Source organism: Galeopterus variegatus, unplaced genomic scaffold, assembly GCF_000696425.1.
Source record: "Galeopterus variegatus unplaced genomic scaffold, G_variegatus-3.0.2 Scaffold17373, whole genome shotgun sequence".
In the NCBI taxonomy this organism is placed as follows: Eukaryota; Metazoa; Chordata; class Mammalia; order Dermoptera; family Cynocephalidae; genus Galeopterus; species Galeopterus variegatus.
This window is the reverse complement of record NW_007743484.1, coordinates 1-18,587: the sequence shown is the minus strand read 5'-3', so window position 1 is coordinate 18,587 and position 18,587 is coordinate 1. Positions and strand designations below refer to the sequence as shown.

Genomic DNA, 18,587 nt, shown 5'->3' with positions numbered 1-18,587 from the left:
TCGATGAAAGAGTCAGAAAGGTAGTCTGGCACCGGTATAAGCAGCAGAAAACAAAGAGTTGCTGGGCCAAAGATTAAATAGGCTTTTTGATACTAGAGAACACACTCACTCCTAATTGTAGCTGCTTTATACAGGGAGCCATTGTACCATACGCATCGGTCACCCGTCAGGCACCCCATGGTGAAAGGAAAAGATTCAGAATAGAAGCCAAGCAGGGGAGTGTTGTTACCCCGAATATCCATTACGCATAGAAACAGCTCACATATCCCAGGGACTCAAACAGGGGCTTCAAACTGGTTGTGAAGGGTCCCAAATGACATCTAGGCCTCAGTTTCCTCCCTGTGGCATAGAGGAATTGTAGTTAACTCTTCTGGGTCACAGCCTTTTTTTGAAAACTTACTAGCGATGGACAGTCATTCCCTAAAACGCACATTCCCATAAAATTTCTGCATACAATTTCAGGGAGTTTGGGGATTTCCAACTCCAATCCAAGGTTCTCAAGATCAAAATCCAAGGATTGGGCAATTGCTAAGTTTTCTTACAACTCAAAAAACATCACAAACAATAATCATCCTTTATGTACCCCGACGCTTTATAGTTTACAAAGCGCTTTCAATCCCACACACACTGATAGGCAGAGGAGGAAACTGAGGCGCAAACTACAGAGTGATTTGCCTAAGGTCACTCGGCCAGCTGATGGCTAGGCCCGGAAGCAAACCCAGCTCTTCCGACTCCGGAGCTCGTCTCCCCACTCCGGAGCTGCCGCCAGAGCTCCCGCCCCTGACTAAGGCGGCATGAGGAGGAAAAGGCAAAGTAGAAAGCCCACCACCAACCATCCTCCGGCCCCCTCTTGCCCCCCCAACTGGGTCCTTGCAGGCCCCGAAGGGTGGCGCCAGGCCTCCAGGCCGGCCCCGGCCACCCCCGCCTCCCCAGCCGCGCCAAATCCCGCCGCCTCCCCGGGAGCGGGGCGGAGCAGCTGCCCGCCGCCGCCGACCACCCGGACGACTCCTCGTCGAATCGCAAACGCATAGGCCGCCGCCCGAGTTCTGCGTACGAGAAGAAAGACGCGGCGCGAGCGCCAACGGCCACCGGGCGCTCGCCGCGGCGGCCGGGCCTGCGCCCCAAGAGCTGGATGCCAGAGCAGGAGAAAGAGCCGCCAACCGATCGCTCGATCGACCGCACGCCCGCTCCTTCGCCCTACCAGACCGGGGAGGGGGGGAGGGCGCGCCAGGGCTTCTTCGAGTTAGGGGCCTGACTCCCCGGCGACGAGACAAGATGGCTCCTCCGGTCCGCGCCGCAGCTACCGTCCGGGTTGCGTCGCTCGGCCCGCCCCCGGTACTGTTCCTTTAAATGGCGGAGAGGGTCAGGAAAGCAGGAAGAGAGGCCCGCGCTACCACGTGACATGGGCGGGACCGGCCAACTAAGATCCGGTCACGTGGGCACACGCTGCTCACCAATCAGGAGGCGGGGCATCAAGGCGGGGGCGGGAGGAGGAGCGGGTTTTTGATTGGCGGAATGCGCCGCGGAGGCCTCGGGGGTTTGGGGCGTCGGGGAGTGCGCGAGGTGGCTGTGGCTGTGTGCACTAGCGGAGACAAAGCGGTGGTTGTAGCGGCGGCGGCTGCAGCAGAGCATCCCTGAACGCCGAATTTCGTGGGGCTAAGTCCTGTCATAATTTCATCTAGTGCGGCTCCCGGACGGCAGCGGCGGCGGAGGAGGCGGCAGCGGCGGCCGCGGCAGCACATGGTTCCAAGAGCGCGCTGCGGGTGTTGGGTTCCAGATCCGCGGGGAGGGACAAAGGCTGCTGCGAGTTCCCGGCAACGCCCGGTCGGGTGGTGCGCTCGCCACTGCCCTCGATCCGGGTCTTGAAAGCTGAGACTAACTCCTCTCTGTGAGGAGGAAGCCACGGGACCGAGGGCCGGAAAGGGCCTGAGAGGCCGAGGCCGCTGTCTGAGGGAAGTGGGGGAGGGGCGCGGCCCGTTTGAGGTGATTTGGGCGGGCCAATTGTGAGGTAATTTGACCCACCACCCTGAGGAAATTAGGGTGGTGAGGTTTGGTCGGGCTTGGAAAAAAGAAATCAGCAAGCAGGGTTTGGTTGGGCTTGGAAAAAAGAAATCGCCCCTCTGCGTTCTTTCCGCTCTTTCCGTTGGGACGTGGTAAAGCCGAAACTAGCTCCATATGCTCTCCATCGACATCGAGGTCACCAGTCAAGAACCTATTTAATTATTACTGGTGGTGAAGACATGGGGGATTGTTCAATTTTATGACAGAAGTGGGTAAGTTTATAGGTTGGTAAATTTCCGGATTGGTAAACACAGGAAATTTAGGGGTACAACAACAAAAAAGGACTGGAAGAACATGAAGATGGAGCAGTAATAAACTGAAAACTCAAGGATCATCTACCCCAGGACCATCCATATTTGACTCAACTTGAACTATCGCAACTTAACTCTAAAAGCTCCTTAGATCTACAGGTTTTTTTCGTAGTACATTCCAAAATATTACGTCATAGTCATTGAGAAGATACAGAAAAACTTAAAGAAGAAATCAATTGTAGTTGTAAACAAATCTTTGAACATATTTTGGATAGATACTAGCTTTGTTTAATTGTCATTAAGGAGCTGGGACTTCCCAAGCCTTTACTGGAAGGAATCCTACAAAAGCTGTTCCGTTATAAGGTTGTATTTCCTAGTTAGTGGGTAAAAGGCTCAAGACCTCATTGCAGTCATGGCTTTCACAAACTACAGCAGTCTGAATCGAGCTCAGCTAACCTTTGAGTATCTGCACACAAATTCGTAAGTATCCTATAGGTGCCACTGAGGTCACCAGTAACTCATTCCTTGACATTAATATGGAAATCCTTTCCCCAGGAAATTTTGCTTTTTAACTTTTTGGGATGTTATCACTGGAGTGAAGTATATCACTGGATGTCTTGAGCTCTTTATTGAAGAACTGAGATCAGTGAAATATTTGTTGCTAATCCAGAAGAATCTGATTTGCATTTATTGGATCAGAATTTCCTAAACACAAACCTTAGTTTTTTGAAGTCAATATATTGAGTTGTTTCAAGTGTTTGATAGGAATCCAACAAGTACTGCGTTTTGGATCGCCCAAAAGTTCGACTATGTTAGTATCAACTTCTCTTCTTTAGTGACAGAAGTCTAAACAGTGGGGTTAATAACAAGTGTTTCCTATAAGAAAAAACAAAAAAGGAATGAAGACATTTAAATGACAACTTGTGAGAAGAAAATCTTTATTATTTTTTCCACAGACAGTTGGCTTTATCTTCCTGGGAAATTGGTTCCTACCTCCAGTATAGTTGTATATGCTAAGCAGGAAATGGCAAGTATGTTTAAATCCTAGATTTAGGTAGTTTTTCCCCAGAATGTGCGAAATCACAGAAACAAACTGTGTTCATGGTTCTTGAGTTCGTGAAGAGATTACCGCCACTCCAATTTGGTCTGGAATGTTTATAGGTTCTTATGCCCGCTTTCTTAGAAGTTATCCAGTGGGGTCAAAACTACTTTAGTCTTTTAATACGTTCACCTGTTACCTTTGAGATGAAGGTAAGTATTCTGCCATTTTAGTATGTGGAGAGATGATGAGCAGCGAAATGAATGGTCCAGTTATCTCAAGAACCATCTTCAGAGTTGAGAGTATAGACTTCAGTTTATCCAATAGTAGCAGTACAATGATTTTTAGCCTTTTATGGAAAAGAACATGTTTATGATTCTATAATGTCTAATATTTTGTTATTTTTTCCTATCATGGAAATAAAAGTCTTCTAAGTGGTGAAGTAAATTGCCAAACAATGAGACCTTGGTTTTATTTTGTTTTGTTTAGGGAGGTTATTATTGAACTAGAGCACTTTAGAGAAGGTACTATAGAGGTCAAGTAGGCCAATGCTCACACTTATGGATGATGAATATGAAACCCATTTACATGAAATGTTAATCAAAGATCAACTAGTTGATATCACAGCCTTGGCAAAACCTTCAGTGTCCTTTATTAATTTTGATCTGCCATGGTAAGAACAAGCATTGGAGGCCACTTAAATGTTCATGTATGATTATGTTTGATAAAATGGTTATCTCAGTTCTGGATTTTGAAATGATGGCATATTTGGAATTATGGACTTTATGATAATGTTGGAAGACCACGAACTGGACTTCGGAATCTGGGTTCTTGTTCCAGCTTTGCCAAAGACTGTGATAATGGATAGTAACAAAAGTTAATTATTTCCTGCTGGTGACTGTTGTAAACATTGGCAAAAGTAATCTCTACAACAACCCTGTGGGGTAAGGATTATTTCTATTTTGCATTTCAGGAAACTGAGGCTGAAAGAGATGAAATTACATGTTAATGGTTACATAGCTGCCAAGTGGCAATTTAAGTTGCCAGGATTTAAGGTAGTAAAATTTGTCTGACCGCAGTGGCTAGTGCTTCTAACCATTAAGCTGTTCTGACTGTAGTCAGTTTTGTCTTCAAGGGCTTGTTTTCTGCGTATAAAGCAAAGGGTTTACTTCCCACTTTAAAAGTATTTGATTTTAGTTTACCTCAATGAGTCTAATTGGAGGATTCTGGGATATTTTCCCCTGTTTATTTATTTATTTATTTTGCTGTTGAATAGCTTATTAACAGTAGGTGGGCCGAGCCAAAGCAAAGAAGCAAACGTCAGTTAAGTCACCTGTATAAGGTGAAGTTGGAAAATTTTCTGTGAAATTGACTTTCCCAAATTGAACTGGAACTACCTGCTTGCATGAGCGTTTGAGGGTTGGAGTATCATTTTGAAAGCCCTGGAATTTATCTTCATCACAACTTTGGCCTTTGAAGTTGTTCTACTTTTGAACGTTTATTGTCCTACCAGAAGGAAAAGTGAACCCTAGAACACCAAGATATATATTTTTTTATTTTGGTGGCTGGCCTGTATGGGGATCCAAGTCCTTGACATTGGTGCCAAGGTACATTTTTTGTTTGTAACTAATTTCAAGGGATTTTTTTTTTTTTATTGTGATGACCTGATTTGAAATCCATTTTTAGAGGAAACCGAAATTGTTAAATTCTGAAATGATGTGTCTTGTTACTTGTAATGATGGAAGATGAACCTCCTCTGTGTGAGATGGTTCAATAAGTCACCTTCAGAGAAGGGAAGATTTATTTTACAGTATTTTCTCTTTTGTTAATTTTTTTAAAAACAAAATCATTATAGGGTATCTGACATCTACAATATTGCCATACTGTGAATTATGAAAGAATTATGGCCCTTTGCTTACCTCCCGTTTAATATAGACTTACAAGCAGAGTCTAGGCTAAAAGGGTGGAAATCAGTGTGGTGCAGTAAAAAGACCTTCAAGCTTGGATTTGATGCTTCCTGGGTGTGTCCTAGGGCAGGTCAACTTCTTGAGCCTTGGTTTCTTCATCTATTTAATGGAACTAATCTGATAGCGTTTATGAAGATTATGTAAATTGACGTATATAAAGTTCTTAGCTCATAATGGTACACAGTAAACATCAAGTAGATGTTGACTAATATTTATAATATTAATTTAAATAAACCACAAATCGGTCAGTGTGGTGGAAACTTGGTGTTTGGTCCTAGACATTAGGCAGATAAATTCTAGAGCATCTGTTGGAGACAGTAAACATCTTTCTTGGCCTTTTTTTGTAACAGGTCTGTGGTAGCTATTGCATTCTTTTGGTTACATCAGTTTTAATGCTTGAAGCAGGCCTGGGAAATTCTCTTGGTAACGAGAAAGTCTGGCTAATTTCTTTTAATAATGGATATTGCTTGTATGAGAAGATAAAAATTAGGGTTTTTTAATAAAAGGACTTATATGTTGTTACTGCTCTTTGGTGGCAGGTTTTGTGACTGCTGTTCCTGATGTGGTGGTGGTAGTGATATTCTTTTGGCACAAGATGTATATCGTATGTCATTTTATTTGCAGTTCTGCTTAGTGGTCTAATAGAGCAGGATTGTTAAGTATAAGAGGCCTACTTTTTATGACTCTAATTGTTGACACATTTAGTAGCTTACTGTCTTTGCCATATGATATTTCTGGGTTGTTTTATTCATATGTGAAGTGAACGTAGAAGAACCTGTCAACTCAGAGACTTATATTTCTTTTGAATTATAAGCCTGTTGAAAAGTAGGTTCACACTTTAAATATATTAAAGCAATTTGAATGTAAAGTGTTTGTTCCAGAATTTGTCAGCTTTTTTTCTAGCAATTAAGGCAATTAACTGTTGTCAACATATCCAAGAACTCAGCAGAAGCTATCACTTTGTGATGGGCTTGTGGATAATCTATTGGTTTAAATTCAGGCTGACTATATTAATAGGGAGACCATTTTCCTTACATAACGAGTTGATTTACACATGAGTCTGTTGCTGGAAATGCTGAGTTGCAAAACTATTTCTGCTGTTGCACAGAGGTATAAAAGCCATGATCAGTTAAAGCAGAAGAAGAGTTTGTTAAAAATCTTTTTCCAGATGGTTGATCTTTCTTGGATCACATGCAAAGGATCTTTAGGTCTGTGAAGGATTTCTTTTGATATTTATCCATTCTGTCTCAAATGCTAGCCAGTAATGAGTGTACCTCTTGGAATATTATTTTTGGGGGAAAAAAAGAACTTATCTGTTGGTATATTTTTGTTTCTTATGATTTTTGGAAGTATTTAGAACTCTGACTTTAGCATCTGGAAAATTCATCTTTAATCGGTTTGATGTGTGGAGAAGATTCTGAGCATTGTCTGTTACCTTACCAACAGTTGTCACAGTAGGCCCCTTTTATGATGTGTACTGCCATCATAAAAGTACCTCTTAGCTACATCTTGAAGATATGTTTTAGCCTATCTGAAATATGTATGTGTGGAATGGCATTGATACTATGTGGAACAACAAAGATCATTTGGAGATTTTTTATAAGTTTTAAATGTGCAAGACACACTTCTAGATTATATACAAAATGGTGAAAACTTAAGCCAGAGGTATTTTGTGGTTGCCCTTTTGAGATCTGCTTATTGGGCTCTAAATGCCTCATTTTCATGTGAAGCAATCAGACATATGTATTGCTGGGAAGCAGTTGCTATTTCGGTTTTAGGTTTCCTTGTCCTGATGGCAAAGGGTGTCAGAATTAGTTTTCCAGATTACTCATATTTACCATTCTCACTAGCAAAAGCCAGAAACTTTAACTTATTTATTCCAAAGTTAGTGCATTCTGATGCAAGTTATGGTCTCATTCTTACTATGGTTGTGCTCTTGTTTTTTCCCAGGAGCTGTATTTCTGTGATTTCTTAACTTTATTTTTTATTTTATTGTTTCCTTGACTTTAAAATACAGGTTGATGTTGAAATAAATATTGCAATAGAATTGGTTATTTTATATTTCTATTTAACAGTCTTCAAAATTTAAAAAAATTTAATCAATTAGAGAAAATTAATTCACTTTGTAAGTTTCTAAGTCACTTATAAGTCAGACAGGAGAATGGCTCATTGAAAATTTGAGAACAAATGTTAGATACACTTTTTTTTGGCAGTGATTTTTTTTTAATGTATTTTTTTGTTGTACATGTTTATGGGGTTTAGTTTGTTCTTTCAATACATGCATATATTCTATAATGTTCTAATCAGAATAGTTAGCATTTGTATCACCTAAACATTTAAGATTCACTTTTAACCTACATTTCTCTTGGTAAGTCACCTTAACTTTCCAGCTTATTTCTCCCTATTTTTTTAGTGGAGTAATTTACAGAATACTTTTCTGTTTTTTTCAGTTGATAATTTGAAGAATTTAAAGTGATAATTCTAAAGACTTAAATATTTTTAATAACTAAAGAGATGGCTATTTTATGCAGGTTTTCTATTTTATGCAGGTTAATCTTTCTTTTAAGATTGCTTCTTCCATGTTAAATAATGAAGAATTGGAATTTAGCCAGAAGAATTTAAGCTCTATTTTCTAGGTGAATTGGTGATAAAATTTCTGGGTTTTGTTACAACATATTATTGGTGCTGCCTTTGGATTAGCAACAGATATATTCACTGATCTTGTAAGAAAAAGTTCTTCCTAAAATTCCAAGAACTGGTAGTTTTATTTAACTCAAAATTTGCATTTGTAAAAATTTGATGAGTTACTGGAAGAAAAACCAGTGTTCCAGGACAGTTCAGTTATGGGTATTTAGTTTATAAACAAATGTTTTACAGTTTGTTTAAAACAATATGGTAAGTGATCAGAGATCCTAGATACTTGTTATTTAATATTGATATATATTATTCTAAATTTGTAGAAATTTTCGCTTTGGCTATTGGCTGAAATTTTATGTGAAAAAAGTCAGCAAGAATAATTTGGGTATTTTTGAAAAATTGATGATGGTAATGTGTGGGTTAATGATTTTGTATTTTCTCTTCTAATCAGAAGTCAAGCTGGTTTTTTAGGTGGTTCTGTGTGGACACTTACTACTTTTACATCTAATGGGGACTATTATGGGAAACAGCACAAATTAAAGAGCACATGCTCAATGTTTAACTTGTTGTTAGCATTTTGTTTTACCAATACCTGCGTGTGATGAACCAGTGAAAAAAGGAAACCTATACACTTCTGTGCAATTTCGAAGCAAAAATTTCCATATTCCATTTAAAAGTGGGAGAGAAAGGAGACAATAACCCATTTATTGACTTCCTCAGATTTTGGCTAAAAACACAACTTTCCCCACATTAAAGAAAGGAATCCAAAATTTCTGGAACTGTTCCTTCTAGGAGAAGAGCTTGGCGTGGTTTCCTAGGGCCCCTATTAAAGTTAACTCCTTCAAGAAGGGGAGCCAGTGGTCATCTCCTCTGGGAGGCTGCTCAAAGTTTGGGTTGGGTAAATACACAATTACCATGTTATTCAGAATTCAGTGAAAGTGATATCTATGTATAAGATTTATCCTTACAAGTCTTCCTTCGAGATATGCAGAAACTGACAGCTAGTTAAGGCAATGAAAAATAAAATACAAGTATATTTCTAGGCAGAATATGAATAGTGAAAAATGCTGCTTTTAGCAGTTGTACATATAGAAATCTTTTAATGCTTCATGGGGACTTTCTCAACTCAAAATAGGAAGAACAAGCATTTCTGAATAGATAGTAGGATTTGATAGATTAACACTTGAGGGGAATTAGTAAACTCTGGAAAGCCTGGGGTTATGGAGAAGCTTAAATTTCAGTAGTATAAATCAGCAATGTAAATGGTGATTTTAGATTTTCTAAAAACTTAAAGATATTTTATGGACTTTTTCTTAAGAGTCATACTTCATATTTCTTTTGCTGACTCTTAGTATTTATCATTTCAGAACCACTCATGAATTTTTGTTTGGTGCTCTTGCTGAACTGGTTGATAATGCAAGGTATGTAGTCTTCAGGCATATAATCTGTGCTTGGAGTGGAAACTTTATGGGTTGTCGTAACCTTTGCTCTGTGAAAACTTGAGAGGAAGACATTTCTGTAGCAACTGCAACTCTTAAGAGGCCTCTTACTGAAAAAAATATTTTTAATTGCACATTACTTGATAACTTCCACATTGTTATTTGATTAACATAAATTCATTCATTGCTCTTTGTATTCTAGCCTAAAAGTAATGACCTTACCACCTGCCCTTGTATAGTAGAGCAAGATAATTGTAGTGAAATGGAGGGAATGAAGATAGAAACTTAGGAATCAAATCAGTGGGACAGACAAGCTCTGATTTAATTTGTGCTACCAGGACAGTACACTTGCTGAAAATGATGTTCATCTATGTCTCTATACTGTTATTACTTTTGTTGCTCCTGTTAACTGGACTGCTAGTTAACAAGTTGTTTAGCCAGAAAACTCCCATTTTGTTTCAATCCTGGTTGACTTAATTTTTCTATTCAATTAAAAAATGCTGTAGCTTAATGGCATTATGTTTGAATTTGCTACTTATTAACTTAGTGAGACCATGATGTGCTATGGCAGGCAGCTTTTTTGTGTGTAATATGGTGAACTGGAGATTCATTGGAGTATGTGTTCCTACTCATGCACACGCTTTGCCAATCTCTTTCATATTTGAAAATATTTTTATATCTTTGAGAATTGGTACATGTAGAGCTGTGTAGATTTTGAGTAGATTTTTTTGCATGTAAAAACCAGTGAAACTGCCTTATTTGCCTTGCCTGCATTTAGCAGAATTGGACTAAATTACTTCAAAGCCTTTATGGAAACCTTCATTGGTGACTGAATCTTTATGATTTCAGGCAATGGATGGAATCTAATGGAGTGCCCCAACATTGTTTCAGGGTTAGGGAGGACAAAATTATGGACTCAGGAATCAATCTGCTAACTGTAGTATGTACACCATGAGACCTAGTTTTTCACAGGTTTTGCGACAGATTATTGTTTTCCATTTTTCTTAAAATCTTGAGAAGGAAAAATGGACAAGGTATTAGAACATCATGATTGCAGTCAAATGAGTGAGAAAGACACATACTTGAGTCATTTCTTAGTGTGTAAAAGGAAATGTTCTTATTGATCTTCTAGATGTCTTAACCATGAAGCCATGAAGTCAACATTAAAAATATGTATCCAGGCCCTATGTGTCATGAGATTATCTTAAATAATTTGGAGCTCCAGAAGTGTTTCACAGATATAGATGGAAAATTGGGTTGCCAAGTATAAAAGTGAAGCTTTAATGTATATAGAATTTTGTATGGCTTCCTGAAAACACATTCAAAATACTATGCATTTTGATGATTGATATTTTATATTAATTCTCATCTGGATCTTGATTGTTTTTCTTTTAATTTGGCAGGGATGCTGATGCCACCAGAATAGATATTTATGCAGGTAAGTCAGACTTTAGGCCTTTCTTCTAATGCCCAATTCCTCTTAATGCATTTATTACTGTATCTGATAAGAAATGAGTGGAAAATAATTGGTTTCTGGAGGTTGGCAGGATTACTGTAGGTCATAGGTAGAAACAGGGCAGCTCTGGCCAGGAATGTCATAGAAACCAAGAATATTAATTCCAAGAAACTAAAAGGGAGTATCCAGATCTATGTAAATAGCCAGAAGGAGATTTATGGGGGTGATGGAGTAGAGTAGTGGGGAATGAAATGACCAAGTCCTAATCATTTTACTGGTAGGAGCTGGCAGGTGAACCAGGTTTGTCATACTGGAAGCCCAGGAGAGATCTTGTTGGAGTCCACTTTCTTTCCCTGAACCCTCTTGTGATCGCTAGTCCCAACTTGGAGAGTTGCTAGTGTTGGTTGCAGGAAATAGCTGGTAACTGGATTGGCTCTGAGGTTTGCAGAGATGTTCTCAGGCAGAGGTGTCAGGAACAAGGACTGCTTGCCTTGGAATTTAAAGCTGTCAACAGCCTCTACTAGTTTATTTATTTGATTGGCTCTACTTTTTTATAGAAAGAGCCTCTCTTTTTCTTAGAGCGGGTGCAACAGTGGAAGAATTCTTAGTCATTATCATTGGCTTTTTTTTAAAAATAATTTGCTTTCTGCCTGTTGAGTAATTGTATCAGCACCTTTTTTGGTCATTTGAACACTAAAAATTTGGAAGTGGGATAGATGAAGAGAGCTTTTAAATTTGGCTGGTGTGATGTTTTTCTGACAGACTTTTCTGAAGTCTTCTAAAAGGTCTGAAACGTTTTGAATAACATTACTAGCTTCTGAGAAGTCTGTGTGTTTATGTTGGAATATACAGTTATCTACCCCTCTTCATGGACCCATTTGATAAATGGGAACAAATACACAACTAAATAGTAATTCTCAAAACCTCTGATGTCATATAACTGTGAGAATACCCCCCAGATCTGAAGAATTTCTCACGTCTGATATACTTTGGAGCAAAGAAAATATTCAGAACTGCTAAAAGTCAGCTATACTACTTAAATTCTGAAAGCCTTCTGTTCATAAGGTTCTGCAAAATGGTGAAAATAGGGCTCCTTTTATTTTTAGAAGAAAGCAACAGGAATAAGGGGCACAGTGGAAGAATGTTAGAAGATGGTTACTAAACCATCGGGCCGAATGGAGCGCCTTTCCAGGCCACAGCATGTATCTTACGTGTGAGTGTGTTTCGTGAGGAGTGGTATCAGCTACCTCTGAAAGAAATAGTGGCTTTCTTAATCATTGCACAGATGATAAAGCAGAGAATGGGCCTCTCTACTCCAAGTGATGTCAAAGGGATAAATCATAATTAGCCCAGTTAGCTTTGGAAGAAGTTTTTGTTTTTGTTTTTTTGGTGGCTGGCTGGTATAGGGTTATGAACCCTACTTAGTTTTTTTTAAAAAAAGATTTCCGCTCCCTTCTGCCAACTTTGATGGTTGAATTTCAGCAAGGAAATTTAGTTCTTGACACTCAGAATGCAGCAGAACAGTTGGATTTCAATTTAAATGAAAAAGATCCAGTGCACATTTATTCTTTGTTCTATGCTACTTCTATTGTGCTCGGGGAAAAGTTCAGAGAGAGATGGGGCCTTTCCTCTAAGAACATAGTCTCTAGTCAGAGACAGCACACTACTGATGATTAGAGAACTATAACTAGATCTTGAGGGAACAATTAAGACAGTAGGGATTAAATGGAGTGGTGGAAGCACTAAGAACCATAGCATTTTGGAAAAAAGACTTGATTTACTCCAGGTACCATAAGATTGGGAGTCTTGGCCGAGACATCCTTAACATCACCCTTTTCTACCTCAGTGCCTTATTAACACATTCAACAGGAGGAGTAAAAGCAATGGAATCCGTAATAATCTTAATGCTGTAGAGTACTTGTTGTTAGTGTATGGGCAAAAGTATTTTCTTATCGTTTATTCTGAAACTAGATTGATTATGAACTTGGAAATTTCCCCCAAATCAGATACAGTTTGAGGTCACCAGGAAAGTCATATTTTGAAGATTATTTAAATGTGAGATGGGCGAGAAGGAGCCAGACTTTCAAAGTGTAGAGGTGTTCATTTACCCAAAGCATTTCTATTAGTTGTGGCCAGGCCATAATGTGCCTGTCAGAAGTGGACTCTGTTTTTATTGACTTTCCTGACTTCCTGGGATAGGTAGTGCCACCTCCTTGAAGAAAGCTCCTTTTTGTGACCACAAGGCAATGGTTAATAAATGAAAAATTAGAGCAAATGAAACTGAAATGAATACTGGTGAAACATTACGGAGTGAGATGAAGAACTTGGATGCCATTTTATTACAGCCTCTGCTAAGGACATCGTTATTTTATCACCTCTGACTTTTAACTTGTAGCCAATTTGATATCTCTTCTCCCGCTCCTTTCTTTTTCTTGTTCTCCCCAGTTGGAGTTGGATGAGAGAAGCCAGACTTGGACATGTTGGGGGAAGCTTAGCCGTGCAGCCTTCCAAACTGGTTCTGACAGTCTTACATAGCTGCTACCAGGATCTGAAGCACAGCTGCCAAGAAGGCAGTTTGGCTTTGTCTTCCTTCTCTTGCTTACAAGATGTACGGTGGGAAGGGAAGCACACAACACACAGCTGCTTAGACTCTCCTTCATCCAGAATTCCATCTCCATCCCAGTCCTTTCTTTGGAAGCTTCAGATGTCAGTCAGTTGACTGATTAAAGTAATATCAGGTGTTAGGAATGAATCTCTGTGGTGGAATGTCTGGGGGGAGATAGTTTTGAGCAAGGAGACCTTCTAGATCTTGCTTGCTCTAGCTCAGTGGTGGTTCTCAAAGGTTCTCATGGGCAATATCAGCATCAGACTTATGCAATCAGACTATCTAGGGTGGAGCCTGGAATCTGTATTTTCACAATCTCTTCAGATGATTCTGTGCACTCTACATTTTGCTCTAATCGGTATTTTTTTTCAGCCTCTGTCAGCTTAAACCATCCTGTTCTTTACTTCCTACTTTCTCCACTGTGGATAGTAGCAGGGAGTAGAATCCGTTAGACTTGTAAGGTCCATGAAGACAGGTATCACATTTGCATTGATCACTACTCTTGTCCTCATCACAGAGCCAGGCACACAGGAGGTACTCAGTGAATAGTAATTGAATAAATGAATTATTTGCATAAACATTGAAGCTAGATGAAGACACCATACTGCTTATTTACAAAGTTGAGGAAATGAACTGTATAAGCAAGTCTCTCTTGGCCCTGAGGCGGTATTGCATATGAACACAGACCCCGACACTACTAGCCATTTACAGGCTGTTGGCCACTGGGTAGCCAGGAGGATTCCTCCAACGTAGGTCTCTTACCCTTGTAATCTACATGAAAAAACTTTGGAATGAAGTGCTAGAGTCAGAAAGGGATCCTAGACCCATCGTTAAGTGATGATTGTGTGCTGAAACAGCCTGCAAGTCCTGTCCTAACACAAGGACATAGAAAGTAACCTCTTAGGTAGTGTTCAGGGAATGCTAGTAGTCCTTAGGTCCTTTCCAGATGTGCTCGGCTGAACCCAATTTCTAGATCCCAAAGGCAGAGACTTCATGCACGTTTTATGGCTGTAGTCAGCAAATGGCTCTTGGCTAGATTTAGAACACTGCTTTTACCATGCATGTAGCTGATCGAGTTTGAGTCTCCATATGACACTTCACTTCCTCCAGATGGAAACTGTGAAGCCTTTTTGTACTTTTCTTGTACTTGTTTCTGCTTGCCATATCTCATTTGGATTCTTCAGACTCTAATAATAGCCTCTGCGACAAGGAGAAATTTTTTTATCTACAGTAGTACTTCCAGGAAGATCCTCACCCTTGAACTTTCAAGAAGCAGTTGTAATTAATGTCCAGCTTCCTGAACACTGAGTGATACTTGAAAATCTTTGTGGTTTATAGCCCTTCTGAAGTAGCATTTTAAATTATATTGTCTATTTAACAGAGGGTGATCACAACTCAGTTGAATTTTTAGCCTGAGGGGAAGACAGAGAGTATTTTAAACAGATTTGTTAGATAGTTGTACAAAGTTGGTGAACTGCAGTTTGGAGGAGATTAAAAAGTCCTCAGGGACCAGACTCCAAATCAGCCTTTGGCTTGTCTCTATAGTACCTTACATAGGCTTCCTTCCTTTCAGTACAAGGGTTACTTTTATCCTTGTGCTAAGCAGGGGTCTATGAACAGCTTCTGTATTGGGGAAGTTGGTGTTAGTTGTTCTTTGCTTGTGTGGTTTCCCTGTCTCCACCTCTGTCTCACAGCCTTCTCTCTTTTGTGTCTACACTTGCCTGATTCCAAGGCTAGTTGCTCCTTTGTTCACCTATCCTCATCATTAGATCAAAGGCCCCTTGGAAACTAGTATAGCCCCCTTCCCTATTTGGGAATCTTTTCCATTGTCCATGACATGCTTGGACCTAGACTACTTTGAGTTACCACTGGCAGTTGGAGAAAACAGCTGCTGAAAGAAGAGGTGCTTCTGCTCATGGAATGGCAGCCACAGTCTGCTGTGCTCCCTTCCTGTTGGCCAGGAAGCCTGCCAGAGCTGCTTTGTATCTTATTGTCAAAGGATCATTTCTCCTTCCAGTCAGGCAGGTCTAGCCAGGAACCAGGCACCACTTTGCACTTTGTGCCATCTCACTCCTGGGTTGAGGAGCCCTTTCCAGGATCCATAGTGAGCAGGGGATATGATGATTAATATAAATAGCCCAGAAACTGCCGTTGGCCTGGGGGTGTATAGACATAGTAACTCATCTTTTAGATAGTGGCTCCCACCCCTGTGGCCATACCACGTCTGGCTTGATCACTTTGTCTGAAGGCTATCCCAGACTTAACTCTCAAAGGAGGTACCTGTTGAATTGAGCAGCGTTGATAAAGTACAGCAGGAAGTAGAGTATGATAGTGGCTTGGGGTCCATGGCATAGGGCATAAGTGATAGTAATCCAGGTGGAGAGAAGCAGAAGGGTGATTGAGGTACATGGGAAATACGTGCATATTTTGTGGTCTTTGGTGTGGTTAGATGCTGGGCCAGGTATTCCTTGCCCGCCTTACAGATCGTCTCAAGCTTCGTTGTGAACTAGAAAGCGTTGGAGAACCTTTGGGAGTTCACACCCTCAAGGGATCTGAAGTTTAACTCATTCTAGCTAGGACTGTTAGAAGAAAAAGCTAGATTTGACCTGACCTCTTTATTCCAAGCTTCGCTTTGATCTACTTTCTGTCACACACTCTGGTGGGCAACAGTCCAGTAATGGCATCTGCTGCTTTTACAGAAAGGCGAGAGGACCTTCGAGGAAGATTTATGCTTTGCTTTTTGGACGATGGAGCAGGAATGGATCCGAGTAAGTAATGAGATGATAACATTTCTTTGTGGAAGGATGTAACCATTTTTACAAAATACTTACTATGTAAACTTGTTTTTCTGTTGCCTCGCTGTTTGACTAGAAGATCCACCTGGGGAGTGAGAGGTCTGTTGCAACATCTCAGGCTTAATTCCACTAATGTATTTGCCGAGTCTTGTCTTAACATGGGAGATAGGATCTGAATGGCAACCTGAAGTCAGTCAGATTACCTGTCTCTTGACATTGTATTTATCAGCTTTCACAACATCCTGGAGCCAAAACTACAGAGGCCTCCCCCAGCCTTTTTATCATATTCTGGTAACAACACAGGTCACTTTGATGGAGGTACTGACAGGCCAGGCAAAGGTTGCCTGCGTTTTCCTCACAGTGGCAAATTTTCTTGGAGAGAGACACAGCCTTGCTGGGATTTAACAAAGGCTTTACCTTTGATTTTGAGGAGGCTCGGAAAGAAATGCAAACATGCTTTTTACTTTCTCTTGTGTCTGTCACTTTAGGTGATGCTGCCAGTGTGATCCAGTTTGGGAAGTCGGCCAAACGAACACCTGAGTCCACCCAGATTGGGCAGTACGGGAATGGGTTAAAATCGTAGGTATACTAGAGGCCTGTCATAGGGCTCAAAACAAAATCAAGAAATGATCTCCTGCTTATCTCAGGTGAAAACTTTCCTCCTCCTTGTCCTTTCTTGACTGTAACTCTGCAGCAGGAGGAAAGTCACAAAGGGGAGGTGGTTTTGGTGTAATTTACCACCTGTTGTCCAGCTGCGTTTGCTCCACAGATTGAAAAGTATGAACATCCAAAGCTAGTTGGGGCAGGAGAGGCTGTAGTTTTTCTCTGGGCACTGAGTTCTAGAACTGCACCTGTGCTGTTGAGAATTCTCATTTTTACCCCGTGGTTTAGGATGTGAGTGGTTCTCTTGGGTTGGGATGAGTCTGAGATGGTGATGGGGTTGCCTCACAGTGCATCAGTGTTCCCTGAGCCCCTCTGCATGTACTGGTCTGTGCCAGGCCCTGGTGATCCAGGTGAGTAAGAGAGATGTGAGCCCTCCCTCCCAGAGGACGCAGCCTCCATGCCCATGTCCTGCAAGGGCCTACAGCAGGGACCTACCTAATATCTTCAGATCCCTTGGGGCATCTTTCTTAGCCCTTGGTTCACACTTGTTGAGTGTTTGGAATGTGTTCTGGTTTTGAGTGAAGCCCCAAGAGAGAGGTTTCTATTTCTGAAATGCTTACTTCCAGCTGTACATACTTTTGGATGGAATAAGATTTAGTGGAATTGGAGTTTGTGAAAGTGGAATTATGAGTCATGTTTGCAGTCTTGCTGTGGAAACGTGTTGTTTTGTGTGAGAGAGTGGTGGTTTGATCAGTCAGCAGCCTTAGTTGGGCCTCACGTGCAGTGTGCTGTGCGAGTGTGGGGAAGAAAGAGAGTGCTTCCAAAGAAATCAGGGGCCTGGTACCTGGACTTTCTGATTTGTCTCTAGGGCAGGAACCAAATGGTAATGACAGATGCTTACCATGTGCCAGGCATGGTGCTAAGACTTTAAATGGATCTCATTTAATCCTCAGTATAGCTGTAAGGTGTGGGCACTATTATTCTTATTTTTAGATGAAGACATTGAGGTTTATAAGGGTAAAGCAACTTACCCAAAGGTGTAAAAATGCCTACATGAAGAGCTAGGATATAGACTGCATCTTTCTGACTACAAAACCAGAGCTGCTGTCCATTTCACTTCAATCAGACAAACTAAGGTTCATATCTCACCTTAGCCACTTAATTACTTCTCTAAGACTCAGTTTTCTCCTTTGTAAATTGAGATTATAATACATCTCAAGTAGATTAAGGATTAAAGACTGTCCTTGCTGTGAGAGCCAGTTTTCTGGCTTCTTATTTTGTTTCTTCTTTGATCTTTCTATGGCAAATTCTTGGCCTGATTTAATATGTCTGGGTAGGGCCTAGGAATCTGTTTTTTACAGGTGAAATGAATCACTTATGGTCACAGATGAATCACTTGGAAACCTTCCCTTGGTGATTCTGATGCAGGTGATCTAAGTTGCCAATAACCAGGGTCTCTTTGGGTCAGTGGGAACTCTGACTTCCCATCTGGATTGTAGGTCAGCCTCCTCCTGCCTGGTCTTATCAGATCTGTGGCATCAGGCAAGCCATTTCATTCTGAAAGTCTGTTTCCTCATCTAGAAAATGGAATGCTAATCTCTGACATTCTCCTTTACAGAGCAAGGTTCAGGAGCAAGTGAAATGTGACTCTGAAAGTGCTTAGAAAAGAGGAAAGGAAAATGTACAGAATTGGAGAGTGTTGTTATTAGTATATTTTAGAAGACATTGTGAAGG

The 18,587-nt window shown here is 40.7% G+C and overlaps 1 protein-coding gene across 1 annotated transcript; it reads left to right on the top strand.

Moving 5' to 3' along the window:
* Positions 1–1,803: 1,803 nt before the first annotated feature.
* On the top strand, positions 1,804–16,829 carry LOC103582690 (MORC family CW-type zinc finger protein 2-like; the record flags this gene model as incomplete). Its single annotated transcript, XM_008564214.1, has 5 exons — positions 1,804–2,792; positions 9,323–9,376; positions 10,798–10,832; positions 16,155–16,223; positions 16,739–16,829. Coding segments are annotated over exons 1-5 (317 nt in total), but the record flags the coding sequence as incomplete, so codon positions are not given.
* Between the last annotated feature and the right edge of the window lie 1,758 nt (positions 16,830–18,587).